Source organism: Carcharodon carcharias, chromosome 3, assembly GCF_017639515.1.
Source record: "Carcharodon carcharias isolate sCarCar2 chromosome 3, sCarCar2.pri, whole genome shotgun sequence".
Classification (NCBI taxonomy): Eukaryota; Metazoa; Chordata; class Chondrichthyes; order Lamniformes; family Lamnidae; genus Carcharodon; species Carcharodon carcharias.
Genome location: NC_054469.1, coordinates 88,808,069 through 88,822,888, shown reverse-complemented (window position 1 = coordinate 88,822,888; position 14,820 = coordinate 88,808,069). Strand labels below are relative to the sequence as shown.

Sequence of the window (14,820 nt, the reverse complement as noted above, 5' to 3'; positions counted from 1 at the left end):
GTGAGAAATAGCTTTTTCACACAGCAAGTGGTTCTAGTCTGGAATGCACTGCCTGGAATTGCGGTGGAGGCAGGTTCATCGAGGCATTCAAGAAGGTCTTTTCCCCATATTCTTGCACATTGTTTCTATTCAAATCATCATCTAATGCCAGTGCAGACATGATGGATCGAATGGCCTTCTTCTGCACCCTAACATTCAGTGATTCGTTTTCCTAGCACTTTTTCTCTAGTGATAGTTTAAAGTTCCTCCCTCCCTTTGCCTCTTGATTTTCTATTATTAATGGGTGCTTTTTGTATCTTCTACTGTAAAGACAGATACAAAATACTTATTTAAAGCCTTTGTCGTTTCCTCGTTTCCCATTATTAATTCCCCAGTCTTGACCTCTACAAGGCCAAGTTCACTTTACCTGCTCGCTTCCTTTTTTTTTAATATACTTGTTGAAGCTCTTGTCTATTTTTATATTTCTTGCTTTTTTATTCTCATTCTAATTTTTCCCTCTTTTTTTTTTAAAAAGACAACCTTTACTGGTTCCTAAAATTTTTCCAATCCTCTAGCCTACCACTAATCTTCGCAGCATTGTGTGCCTTTTCTTGCAATTGGATACCATCTTTATCATCCTTAATTAGCCATGGAAGGCGCAACTTTCTCCTAGTCTTTGGGTGGAATTTATAACCAAAATGGGTCTCATGGAGGAACAGGCTATAGAATTGTGCGGAAGCAGTAGCCAGAAATTGCCGTCAGAATTAAATTGCCAGCGGGAAGGCAACAAAGCAGCAAACTCACGTGAACATGGCGTGAAGCCAGTTAAGATTGTTAAGACAACAGTTAAGAGATACTTGCATGCTGCTGAATGCATTATAAGCACGTATTGGGATTAAGCAAGTGGCAAGCGACGATGACCAGCCATCAGATCCCCAACCTGTGAAAGTTGGAGTGTTGAGGTGGAAGATCAGCCATTTTGCAGGTGCCTTCCACAGGAGCACAGAAGGAGTTCAGAAAGTTGCAGGCTGAGAAGCATAGATTGGAGGGAGGGGGCCTGATGGTACAGGTTGAGGGGCATACATTGGTACTTGAAATCCCATGGTAGCAGTCAGTGAAATGGATAAAATCAGACACATGGTGATCACAAAGCCAATATCATTTGACACGAGTGGTGGAGGAGCAGTGCCAAGGGAGATATCTGCAGACACCAGAGGCTCCATTATTGGAATGGCAGGAACAGCAAAAGGGCCCGTCCCTGCCACATAATTGGGTGGGCCGCGCACTTCACTCTCCCTAATCAGCCAGATCCCCCATGATCACAATTGTCCCCTTCCAACCCACTCAGGAATCCAGACTTCCAAATCTGCCGGTGAGAAATTCCGCTCTTTCTTTCTAAATGGAAAGCATCTTTTTTTGAGGATGATGAAATGTCTCCTTAAATGTCTGCCACTGCTTCTCCACCATCTTATCTTTTAACTTATTTTCCCAGTCCACTGTAGCCAACACGGTCTTCATACCAGTGAAATTTCCTTTATTCAAGTTTAAGATGCTAGTTTCTCACCCTCAAACTGGATGCGAAATTCTATTATGCTGTGATCACTCTTGCCTATAGGATTACTTACTATATCATTAAAATAGACTTCTCCCTGGTTGGTTCCATGACTTATTGTTCTAGGAAACTGTGCCATATACACTATGGACTCATCCTCAAGGCTGCCTCTGCCAAATCAATACGTCCAAAGTTTAAAACCGCTCATGATTATTTCAGTACCTTTCTTACATTATTTCTTGATTTATACTGTCCTACAGTGTCGCTAGTTAGGGGGCCTATAAACTACTCCCATCAGTGACAGCTTTCTCTTGCCTTTTCTCATCTCCACCCAAACTGATGCTACATTTTGATCTTCCGAGCTAAGGCCATTTCTCACTTCTGTGCTGTACTGATCTCATCCTTTATTAACAGGACTACCCACCTCCTCCTCACTTCCTATCTTCCAGAATTATCACATACCTTTGAATATTCAGTTCCCAGCCCTGGTCACATTGCAACCATGGGCTGAATTTTACATCCCATGAGCGGGCGCACACCTGACCCGAATGGGCATAAAATTGCGTGAGAAGGTGTTGGACCAGCGTCCCGACATCATCGCGCACCCGCGTGACATTTCACTCGACAGGTGCGTGCAAAAGTCAGAAGCATGCCCGCTGACAAGTAAGAGGGCAATTAAGACCATTAACTGCGCAATCAACTCCGATTTTTCGTTGCCCAACCTAACAGTTGGTGGACGGGCGAATCGGCCAGGCAGCCTTGCCATTTTTCATCAAACTTCATCCAAGGGCAGGATGAAATTTCAGTGATTAGATAAAATAAAAGTAAATTTCTGTCGACAGTATTTTTATCAGCTATATTTATTGATTATGATGCATGGACACTTTTTTCAGCTTTTAAAATCTTTAATTTAGCATTTTCAGGTCTGCAACTCTGAGGCAGCTGTCTGCCTTCAGGGAGCTTTCTCATCACGCTCACCCGTGCCCGCGGAAATGTTATCACCTGCCCTCTTCCCACCCCTACCCCGGCAGTGCTGAGCATTTCAGCGTGCGTTTCACGCTGGCTAGCTGTTAATTGGCGAGCCAGCTCAAAATCAGTCAGGGGCAAATTATGATCGGCGGTCTGTTTCCTGACTGCTCCCTGGCCCGCTGATCGGGCGCGCCTGCCAAAGGTAAGATTCGGGCCCGTGTCTCTGTAATGGCTATAATATCATACCCACTTATTTCAATTTGCACTATCAATTCATCCATCCTGTTGCAAACACTGCATGCATTAAGATAAATAGCCTTTAATTTTGTCTTTTCACCATTTTTCCCTACGCTGACCCTATTTGTTAATGCAATCAAGTTTGTATGCTCTGTCCCTTGCTGTCACCTTCTGGTTTATCATTATCCATATCACTACCATGCACTTGTCCTTTCTCATTAGCTTTCAAAATCTCCCCTCGCATGAATCCAAACCCCACTATTTAGTTTCAAGCCTTCTCTATAGCCCCAGTTATATGATTCGCCAGTACACTTGTCCAGGCACAGTTCAAGTGAAGACTGTCTCAATAGTAACGCTCCCTCTTTCCCAGTACTGATGCAATAGCCCATGAATCAAAACCCATTTCTCCCACATCATCTTATTTATCCTATGTCTATTTGCTATAGACTCAGGTAGTAATCCAGAGATTATTACTTTTGTGGTTTTTTTTTTAATTTAGCCCCTAGCTGCTCATACTCCCTCAACATAACCTCTTTCTTACGCCTACCTATATCGTTGGTACTCTCATAGATCACAACAAATGGACCCTACCCCTCCCAAAGTTCTTCTTCAGTCCGAGATGACGACTTCAACCCTGACATCATGCAGACAACACAGCCTTCTTGCTCTCAGCGGCAGAGAACCGTGTCTATCCCACTAACTATACTGTCCCCTTCTACTATAATGTAGGAATAGCACAGAATATATCTCAGCTGCCCATCCATGAGCCAAAAACATCTCTACATCCTCTTTTAGAATATGGTTAGTGGTTTGTTTAAGCTATTAATTTTAATTAATGCCTCGAGATCTTAGCTCTCAGGCCTCGCCGTCTCCCATTCCCTCTCTTATTGCTTCTTGCTTTTTTCATCAAATTCCCCGAGTTCAGCACTGTGTAGAAGTAGTACTTTGTAGAACTGGACTACGTACTGCTTATGTCATGCGTTAGCAAAAGTCTTCTGTAAACTATACTAGCAAAAATTCCAAAGACCTGACTCAGTCCCTGCTGTCAGTGATTACCAGCTCAACTAGTCAGCTAATTAACTAGCTGTGCAACTACTACTAGCATATTACTGACTAACACTGTGGAAAAAGCAACAAGTTAAGGTTAACATAAATGCTAAATGCAAAACTTAACTAAATTTTTAAAAAGTTTAGTGCTTTGCTCTACAGAACTGGGCATAGATGCCTTTGAATGGAATGAACAAGAGCCTTACCTTCATTTTTATCAGCATCTAATAAGTTCTGGAACTCCGTATGAAAAATTTCTAGATGTTTTTCAATAAGTACTTGTTCACATTTACGAGCCAGCTCATCTTGTGTACTTTCATGAAGATAAACTTGTACGCGGCGTTGTTCCTCCAGCAGCCGAGCCTCCGCCTGCAAAACAAAATTTACTGTTATCCTTAAGAATACTTCTAATAGCTTTTAACTACAAAGTTCAAAGGGCTCAGTCAAGTGACAAAATACATACCTTGAGTCATACATATAGTGATAAGGGGAGGGGGAACAGCAATGTTGGGGAAAGTACGCAGAAAAAGGCAAGCAAGGAGCATGGTTGGGGTGGGGGGGTGATATGCAACACATACACACACATATTTATGTAAACATAAAATGAGGTTAAGGAACTAATTTATAGCGGGAGGGCTTCCAAAAACAGATTTCCAGGCACCTAAATGTGCATAGGCTTGTAAACGTCCAAATCAGTAACTGCTGACAAATAGACTCCATATACTATCCAGTTATGTAATCTGCAGTTACTTACCTTTTTCATGTATTCTGTTACAGGGTTTTGCTGTAGAAATTCAGTGCTTTCCCTTGTGTAAAATCTCTCCGTGTCAGCCAAAAATTGTGACTCAAATGATTCTTTATACACAGTTAATGTGGGTCCCTTTGCAAAAGCATCATCTTCATTCAGCCCAAGTTCCACTGTTAAAATAAATGCAATGAACAAAAACATCCAGTTTGATAAGCTTTCATTTAGAATATTCTGCTGACACTTCATAACAAATATCAGAGTATTAACATTTAAGGAAGCACAAGAACTTCAAAATTACCATACGACTGAACCACACCACTAATCAGTCTGGTGTTGATGGTTTCACCATTTCTCTCTTTTTCAATCAGCTTCAAAACTGCATTTGTAACCTAACAAGAAAAACAATGGTATTTTGGTTACCCAATACCAATAATTCATAAGTTAAATATTTATTGCTCTCTTCTCAGTTCTAGTTGTGTAGATCTAATTTCACCTATGCACATGCAGGTAGCAAGTTCAGGGGTGCCACTTGACATGGTGGTCAGAGCTGTTCAAGTCAGCCATAAAACAATTAGGAACACAAACTCAAGCTGAGTTTCTTTAGCCATCCTAAGTTCAAGCCAACTGCCCCAGCTGAGATCCAGAAACTTGACAGCAACTAGACAGTGAGTTCTTTGGTCCACAGGGCAATCATTAACAGTGCATTTATCCACTGACAAACATTACTAAAGTGACATTACATGAAGTGCCTGAACTCAGAACAGTCAAGATGCAAACACATAAACTGCAACCGTGTGCATGGTCTTGCATTGAAAAACAACTCAGTGAATTAGGCAAATCTGTTAAAGACTAAAACAAAAGATCAGAGGAAGTGTTCACAAAAAATAATTTAAGGTGATACAGAACCAGTTTATACCTCAAGGGACAAGAGCTCTACTTGCCAAAAAAGGCAACATGGACAACTAAGGTGGTAAGAAACAACATAAGGCTCGAAAGAAAAAGCATACAAACATGGGGAAAAGCACAGATCCCAGCAAATGGGAAAAATACAAACAGCAAGGATAACAAAACAGACAGAGTTATAAAAACAGAACAGGAAAGGGAATTTCTAAGGGATATTAAAATTAACAGATATGATCTGTATTAGGAAAAGTAGGGTGATCAGAAGCAACATGGGCCCCTTTAAAACTGGTAATTTTTTTAAAAAAAAATCTTTGATGGGGTGAGAGTGTCGCTGGCAAGGCCAGCATTTGTTGCCCATCCTCAACTGAGCGGTTTGCTAGACCATTTCAGAAGGCAGTTAAGAGTCAACCACATTCTAGTGGGCCTGGAGTCACATGTAGGCAAAACCAGGTAAAGACAGCAAATTTCCTTCCCTAAAGGCCATTAGTAAACAATCGATACTAGTTTCTCAAGGTCTGTTAGCTTTCATTTCCAGATTTATTTTATTAACTGAATTAAAATCCTCAAACTGATATTGAATCAGGGTAGGTAATCACCAAAATTAACAGAAGTCAAATAACAGTAATGAACTACATAATGGCATTAAAGAGCAAAACATCTCCAAGACCAAATAGTTTCCATCCCAGGGTTTTAAAAGTTGGTGAAAACATTGCAGGTGGCCCAACTGTAATCTTCCACAATTCTCTAGAGTTAGGACCCATTCTTTCAGGTTGGAAAACTCCATGGGCAGAATTTTCTTGTTGGCGTGCAGGGGCGGGCCCCGCACGTCCACGCATAAAATGATATGCGGTGATGTCGAGCGAGTGTCCCGATGTCACCGCGCGCCATTGCAATATTTCGCTGAGCAGGCGCACGATGATGTCCAGCCTGCACCTGCCATTAATTAATGGGCTACTTAAGGCCCTTGACTCACCAATCGACGCCGATTTTTCGGCGCCCGTGCAATCTTCGGGTTGGTGCACGGGCGCAATGGGCAGGAGGGTAGGACACATTTATATTAACCTCATCCATGGGCGGGATAAGAGGGTTCGCTGGGGTCACAAGTGTGCACAGTCAAGTATTTATTTTTGAAAGCTTTTGAAACTTGCCTGTAACACACAATACTTCAAAACGCATACCAGCTGCTTTTCCTGGACTCTGAACCTCAGGTCAGCACTCTGCAGTGAGCAATCTTTTCTGGGCCTACAGGTTTCAGGGAGCCTTCCCTTAGTCTGGGAATGGGAGCTGAATTTCCACTGGAGGCAGCTCCTCTGAGGAGGAAGGGAGGGCCAGAAGGGGGAGGAGGCCAGGAGTGCACATTCAGCCTCCAGAGGAGCCACCTTTGGGTGGACAGGCGCAGGCACAAGGGGTGCAGAGCCAAGAGGTAGTCCAAGGTGGAAGGAGCAGCACAAAACGCCACTATCCTGCTGCCAGGGTCTACAGGCAGCGAAGCAGCCACCTCAATATGTCTGAGGTGCAATGCCGAAGGAGGCTCCATCTCTCAAGGAAGACAGTCAGCTATATGTGTCAGATGAAAGGGCCTAAGATCTCCGCTGCGTGGGCGGACACCCCATGCCAGTGGCTCTGAAGGTCACAATTGACCTCAACTTCTATGCATCTGGCTCCTTCCAGGAGCCCGGGGTGATCTTTGTGGCGTCTCCCAATCAGTTGCTCACACTTGTGTCGAGCAGGTTACAGACACTGTTCAGGCGCGCATTGACCTTCATCTACTTCTGTTGGGACCAGGCAAGCCAGACACAGTGAGCCATTGCTGGCTTCCCCCACGTCCAGGATGCAATAGGCTACACACATATGGCCATCAAGGTGCCAGGTGAGCCCAGTACCTTTGTCAACAGAAAGGGCCTCCTCCTCAGAAATGGGCAAACAATGAAGCTAATTAAGGGCATTTTCCCCTAACTTTCCTGCTGTCGCACAGGCCTATATGTTGAAAGACCGGCAATGGTTCAGAGACAGCCTGTCACTGGGACTTCACCAGGCCATTGGTGGCTGAATTAATTGGCAGCATCAAGGAGTGGCAGTTCTCACAGGAGTCCAGGAGTAGCCACGGACACTCTTCTGGAGGCTCAACCCTCTACCCTAAGACTTCTTACAGTACTTTGTCATCTTTCTCACAACCTCCATTTTTGGACATCCCCTAGGTCTTCCTTTTCTCCACAAGTGCTCACCTCTCCCAATGGGTCTGCTGTCCAGACACTGCTGCAAACCCTCCTATAGTGCCTCCCACTCCCTGGTTCCACCTGCCATTCTTAATTGGATGGTGAACATGGAGGCAGCCAATTAAGAACTTGTCTCATATAAAGTGGTTCTGGTGCATTTCCAACCTGCAATACCTATGAACATATGAACTAGGAGCAGGAGTAGGCTACTTGGCCCCGCCATTCAATAAAATCATAGCTGATCTGATTGTAACCTCCTATCTACCCCAAATAACCTTTCACCCCCTTGTTAATCAAAAATATATCTAGCTCTGCCTTTAAAATATTCAAAGACCTTGCTTCCACCGCCTTTTGAGGAAGAGTTCCAAAGACTCTCAGCCCTCAGAGAAAAAAAATTCTCAACTCTGTCCTAAATAAGCAACCCCTTATTTTTAAACCATGACCCCCTAGTTCTAGATTCTCCTACAAGGGAAAACATCCTCTCCACATCCACTCTGCCAAAACCCCGAAACCTTAAAGGTTTCAATAAGTTCGATAAGACTTATCGAAGCAGCCGTACAGGGCCTTGGTGAAACCACACCTGGAGTACTGGGTGCAGTTTTAGTCTCCTTACCTAAGAAAGTATATACTTGCCATAGAGGAGAGCAGCGAATTTTCACCAGGGTGATTCCTGGAATAGCAGAATTGTCATGAGGAGAGATTGGGCCGACTAGGCCTGTGATCACTGGAGTTTAGAAGAATGAGTGGGGAACCCTTTGAAATGTATACAATTTTGACAGGGCTGGTCAGACTGGATACCGGGATAATGTTTCCTCTGGCTGGGGTTTCTGGAACAAGGGGTCACAATCTCAGGATACAGGGTAAGCCATTTTAGGACTGAGATGAGGAGAAACATCTTCACTCAGAGTGTGGTGAACCTGTGGAATTATCTACCACAGATGGCTGCGGAGGACAAGTCACTAAATATATTTAAGAAGGAAATAGATAGAATTCTAGACTCTAAAGGTATCAAGGGGTATGGGGAGAGGGCGAGAGGATGGCATTGAGTTAAAGGATCAGCCATGATCATATTGAATGGTGGAGCAAAAGAGCCAAATGACCTACTTTTGCTCCAATTTTCCATGTTTCTACCTCTTACTCTTCTAAACTCTAATGGATACAAGCCTAATCTGCCCAACCTTTCCTCATTAGACAACCCACCCATTCCAGGTATTAGTGTGGTAAACCTTCTCTGAACTGCTTCTAACACATTTAGATCTTTCTTTAAATAAAGAGATCAATACTGTACACAGAACTCCAAATGTAGTCTCACTAGTGCCCTGTACAACTGAAGCATAACCTCCCTACTTTTGTATTCAATTGCCCTTGCAATAAACGATAACATTTCATTAGCTTTCCCAATTACTTGCTGTACCTGCATACTAGCCTTTTGTGATTCATGCACCAGGACACCCAGATCCCTCAAAATCTCAGAGCTCTGCAATCTCTCACCATTTAGATAATGGGCTTCTTTTTAATTCTTTTTGCCAAAATTGACAATTTCACATTTTCCCCACATTATACTCCATTTGCCAGGTCTTTGACCACTCACTTAACCTATGTCACTTTGTAGCCTCCTTATGTCCTCTCCACAACTTACTCTCCTACTTATCTTTGTGTTGTCAGCAAATTTAGCAACCAAACCATCTGTCCCTTCATCCAAGTCATTTATATAAATTGTAAAAAGTTGAGGCCCCACTGATCCCTGTGGCATACCACTCGTTACATCCCGCCAACCAGAAAAAGACTCATTTACGGCTACCCCATTTCCTGTTAGCTAGCCAATATGTTACACCCTACGCCGTGAACTTTTATTTTCTGCAATAACCTTTGATGTGGCACTTTATCAATTGCCTTCTGGAAATCTAAGTACAGTACACCCACCAGGTCCCCTTTATCCACAGTACATGTGACTCCTTCAAATAACTGCAATAAATTGGTTAAACATGCTTTCCCTTTCACAAAATCATGTTGGCCCTGCCTGATTGCCTTGAACTTTTTAAAGTGCTCTGCTGTAACATCTTTAATAATAGCTAACTATAATAATAGCTAATTCCTATGACAGTTGTCAAGCTAACTGGTCTGTAGTTCCCTGCTTTGTGTCTCCCACCCTTTTTGAATGAAGGAGTTACAGTTTGCAATTTTCCAATCTAATGGAACCTTCCCTGAATCTAGGGAATTCTGGAAAAATTAAAACCAACGCATCAACTACTTCACTAGCCACTTCTTGCAGGACCCTAGCATGAAGTCCATCAGGATCCAGGGATTTGTCAGATCGCAGCTCCAACAATTTGCTCAATACCACTTCTCTGGTGATTATAATTTTCCCAAGTTCCTCCCTCTCTTCCATTTCCTGATTTACAACTATTTCTGGCATGTTAACTGTATCCTCTATAGTGAAGACCGATGCAAATACCTGTTAAATTCATCTGCCATCTCCTTATTTTCCATTATTAATTCCCCAGACTCACTTTCTATGGGACCAACTTTGTTAACTCTACTTTTTTGCAGAAGAAACACATACAGAAAAAAATTAGCCTATTGATTCAGTGATTTGAATCTATTTGCCACAGTTTTGCCTAATGTAGATAAATGTGTGGTCATCCACTTTAGACTTAAAAGAATAGAACAGAGTACTTTCTAACTGGTAAAATGTTATAAGTAATGGAAGTTCAAAGAGATTTAAGAGGACCATATACGTAGATTATTAAAATGCAGTGTCAAGATAGAAAATAATCAAAAAGGCTAATGGAACATTGGGGGGTGAGAATACAAACAGGTAGAAGACATGCTTCATTTATATAATGCCCTGCTTAGACCACACCTGAAGTACTATGAGCAGTCCTGGGCAGTGGGGAGGATAAACTAGCCTTGGAGGGAGTGCTGCATTCATTTGGACTCCAAAGGTTAAATTAAGAGGAGCAATAACACAAACTAGAGTTGTATTCTGAAATTACAAGGTTACAAAGGGTAATTTGATTGAAATTTTCAAGATATTAAGGGGAGCAGACAGGGAAACTATTTCCACAGGTTGGAGTGTCTAGGGCCAGAGGGTAAATCTAAAGATTAGAGTCAGGCTTTACAGGACTGAAATTAGGAAATACTTCTACACACAGAGGATGATAGAAGTTTGGAACAATTCCACAACTGACAACTGATGCTAGATCAATTGTTAATTTTAAATCTGAGATTGATAGATTTTTGTTAGTCTAATGTAATGAGGGATTTGAGGCAGAATGAATATATGGCGTTAAGTCACAGATCATCCATGTCATCGCTGGATGGTGGAACAGGCTTGAGGAGTCAAATGGCCTACTTCTATTCAGTGTTTTCAAAATGCTCATCTCATAAGTGAAGGTTTAGCAATTTTACAGCAGAAACAGTGTTACAATAAAGACTTTTATGGTTGCAAAAGTGCTGAGGAGTCAGTGTTAAACAGAAACAATTGTACAGTCTCATTTTAAATTTTGAAATAAATTTACATTTAAGGCATATTTTGACAAAAAGCTTATTGACAAAATGGTGAATTTTAAATCATTGCACAATGTTTTTTTAAAAAAAATAACTATGGGAAAATACTTGCCTGTTTATTTAATGGTCTAAATAAGCAATCCCGCCATGTCACCAAAGCAAGCTGTAAGGATTAAAAAAAGGTTGGAAGTAAATGTTGCTGACAAATAAAGAGCTTGTAATCAATCATTGTCACCAAATGGTAAATGTGAAAATGTCCAAAAATATTCTTTGAAGACAAAAGTTTTTCCTGAACAATCTAAAACTTAAAAAAAAAACCTTGAAAACAAATTGAAGTTTTGAGATACTGAACATTGAAACTAGGCTTCAGAAGCGATTCACTATAATATGGGGGAAGCAGTGGCATAGTGTTGCTGTCACTAGATTAGTATTCCAGAGACAAAAACAGAAAATGCTGGAAAAACTCAGGAGGTCTGGCAGCATTTGTGGAGAGAGGAACAGTTAACATTGAGTCTGTATGGCCTTTCTTCAGAGCTCTGAAAGGTAACATCCCATGAACGAACAAACAAAAAATAAGATTTAAGTTACGCCGATTGATTCTTTTCATTAGATCAATTTTCAATAGATCATTGGATCAAAGCAAGTTTAAGTCATATGGTGTTCAAAATTTGTTAGAATTCCTTTATTTCCATTGGTTGTGAGTTCGTAACTAGAGAACATTCAAAAATTAGCACAAGAACAAAGATGAGGACAGAAGTTTTTTTTAAATGGAGAGGATTATGATGACATGGAATGCCTATTGGAAAGCACATTGGCTTCTAAAAGATATCTGAAAAATGAAATCTTTAGAGGCTTAAGGGGAAATCCTTGTTGAATGGAATAAGTACTATACAGGTACAATGAGCCAATTGGCCTCCTGTGTGATTTAAAATTCTATGAAAAATTAATATAATAATGAAGACTGGTTCAATGAAGAGGGCAGCAGGGTATGTGAGGAGCATACCTAAAATGAGGTGTCAAACTGGTGAAGCTACAGCACAGGACTACTTGCATGCCAAACAGCACAAATAGCATGCGGCAGGCAAAGTTAAGCGATCCCACAACTAACTGATCAGATCTGAGCTCTAACGTCCTACTACATCCAGTCACGAACAGTGACGGACAACTAAACGACTAACTGGAAGAGGCTATTTCACAAATATCCCCATCTTCAATGATGGCGGAGCCCAGCACGTCAGTGCAAAAGACAAGGCTAAAGCATTTGCAACCATCTTCAGCCAGAAGTGTCAAGTGGATGATCCATTTTGGTGTCCTCTGGAGGTCCCCAGCATCAAAGATGAGTCTCCAGCCAATACAATTCACTCTACGCAATATCAAGAAATGGTTGAAGGCACTGGATACCGCAAAGGCTATAGACCCTGACAACATTCCAGCAATAGTACTAGGGCTCCAGAACCAGCTGTGTCCCTAGCCAACCTGTACTAGTATGGCTACAACACCGACATCTACTTATTGTGGAAAGTTGCAAATCCAACACAGGTAATTAAAGCCCCATCAGTCCACTCTCAATCACCAAAGTGATGGAAGGGATCGTCGAGAATGCTATCAAGCAGCACTTGCTTAGCAATAACCTGCTCACTGATGTTCAGTTTTGGTTCCACCACAGCCACTCAGCTCCTGACCGCATTACAGCCTTGTTTGAAACATGGACAAAAGAGCTGAACTCCAGAGGTGAGGTAAGTTGAGGTGAGAGTGACTGCCCTTGACATCAAGGCAGCATTTGACCCAGTGTGACATCAAGGAATCCCAGCAAAACTGGAGTCAAAGGGAATTGAAGAAAAACTCTCCACTCGTTGGAGTCATACCTAGCACAAAGGAAGGTGATTGTGATTGCTGGAGGTCAATCAGCTCAGTCCCAGGACATTACTGCAAGAGTTTCTCAGTGCAGTGCCCTAGGCCCAACCATCTTCAGTTGTTTCATCAATGATCTTTCCTCCATTATAAAAAGGTCAGAGGTGGGGATGTTCGATGATGATTGCACAATGTTCAGCACCATTCACAAACACCACAGATACTGAAGCAGGAAGATAACATTCAGATTTGGGCTGAGAAGCGGCAAGTAACATTCACACCACACAGGTGCCAGGAATTGGCCAATGAAGAGAGTCATATAGACTCAAAACATTAACTCAGTTTTTCTCTCTCCACAGGTGCCGCCAGGCCTGCTGGGATTTTCCAGCATTTTCTGTTTTATGTCATATCCCAGCATCCACAGTATTTTGCTTTTATGGAAGAGAATCCAACCATCTCCTCATGACATTCAATGGCATTACCATCACTGAATCCCCTACTATCAGCATCCTAGAGGTTACCATTGACCAGAATTGAACTGGACCAGCCATCTAAACACTGTAGCTACAAGAGTGGGTCATAGGCTGGGAATTCTGCAGTAAGCAACTATGACTCTCCAAAGCCTATCCATCATTAACAAGACACAAGTCAGGAGTGTGATGGAATACTCTCCACTTCCCTGGAGTGGTGCAGCTCCAACAACACTCAAGAAGCTCAACACCATTCAGGACAAAGTGGCCTGCTTGATTGGCAGCCCCATCCACCACCTTCAATATTCATTCCCTCCACCACCACCACACAGTGTGAGCAGCGCGCACCATCTACAAGATGCACTACAACAACTCACCAAGGCTCCTACAAGAGCACCTTCCATACCTGTGACCTCTACCACCTAGAAGGACATGGGAAGGTGATATATGGGAACACCACCACTTTGCAAGTTCCCTTCCAAGCCACATACCATCCTGACTTAGAACTGTACTGCCCTTTCTTCACTGTCACTGGGCCAAAAATCCTGGAACTCCCTTCCTAACAATGCTGTGGGTTACCTATACCACATGGACTGCAGCAGTTAAAGGCAGTAGCTCACCGATACCTTCTCAAGGGAATTAGGGATGGGCAACAAACGGTAGCTTAGCCAGCAACACCCACATCACGTGAAAGAACGAAAAAAAGTTTAAGTCTCCTCTTTGTTACTTGAAAGTTCTTTAGGTCTATACCTTATGTAGATTGGATCTAAATTGATTAGTGGCATTAGGACAATCTCACCCATATTACTTTCAAAAGGGTCATCAGTTGACCCCACATGTTTTCACTGTAAGAAAATGTACAAGTACGTCAGGCACATTCACTGTGATGACACTAGGTGATTGTAACAAATGAAGATTCTACTTCAAATTTGGATTAAAAGATTCTTGAGTAACAGGAGGAAGATAGATGCAAAACTAAAATTTGCAGACTGCCCATTACTCCAGAACTGAAGCAGCTCATGGGTTAACCCAAGACTATACATTCACGTTCCACATTACATTTCACTTGCACTTGCCACCCATTAAGTGTACTTCATCAATTTGCAAGAACTCCGTGGTAAAACATACTGCTCAATAATTTCAGAATGAGCATCAGCACAGAAAATCAAAACCACTACATTCTGCAACAGTAAAAGTGAGGTCATACCATTTGCAATCCAGTGCTGTCTCATGTTCTTCCATATGCTTGCTACAAGACATCTCTGTCTCAGCATTTATTGTTGTACCTTATACATGTATCTATTTTGTTTTCACTATTCTGATTATCAGAAATTCTAT

At 42.1% G+C, this 14,820-nt stretch overlaps 1 protein-coding gene across 3 annotated transcripts in view; it reads right to left on the bottom strand.

Moving 5' to 3' along the window:
* cul1b (cullin 1b) overlaps positions 1 to 14,820 on the bottom strand; it is a 133,150-nt gene that overhangs the window by 47,412 nt on the left and 70,918 nt on the right. For all 3 annotated transcript variants that reach the window (XM_041184152.1, XM_041184154.1, XM_041184153.1), the window contains 4 exons: positions 11,274 to 11,324; positions 4,831 to 4,921; positions 4,539 to 4,702; positions 3,991 to 4,153 (listed from right to left, as the gene is read on the bottom strand). In XM_041184152.1, the coding sequence (XP_041040086.1) occupies positions 3,991 to 4,153; positions 4,539 to 4,702; positions 4,831 to 4,921; positions 11,274 to 11,324 (469 nt within the window). The remainder of the gene's footprint in view (positions 1 to 3,990; positions 4,154 to 4,538; positions 4,703 to 4,830; positions 4,922 to 11,273; positions 11,325 to 14,820) is intronic.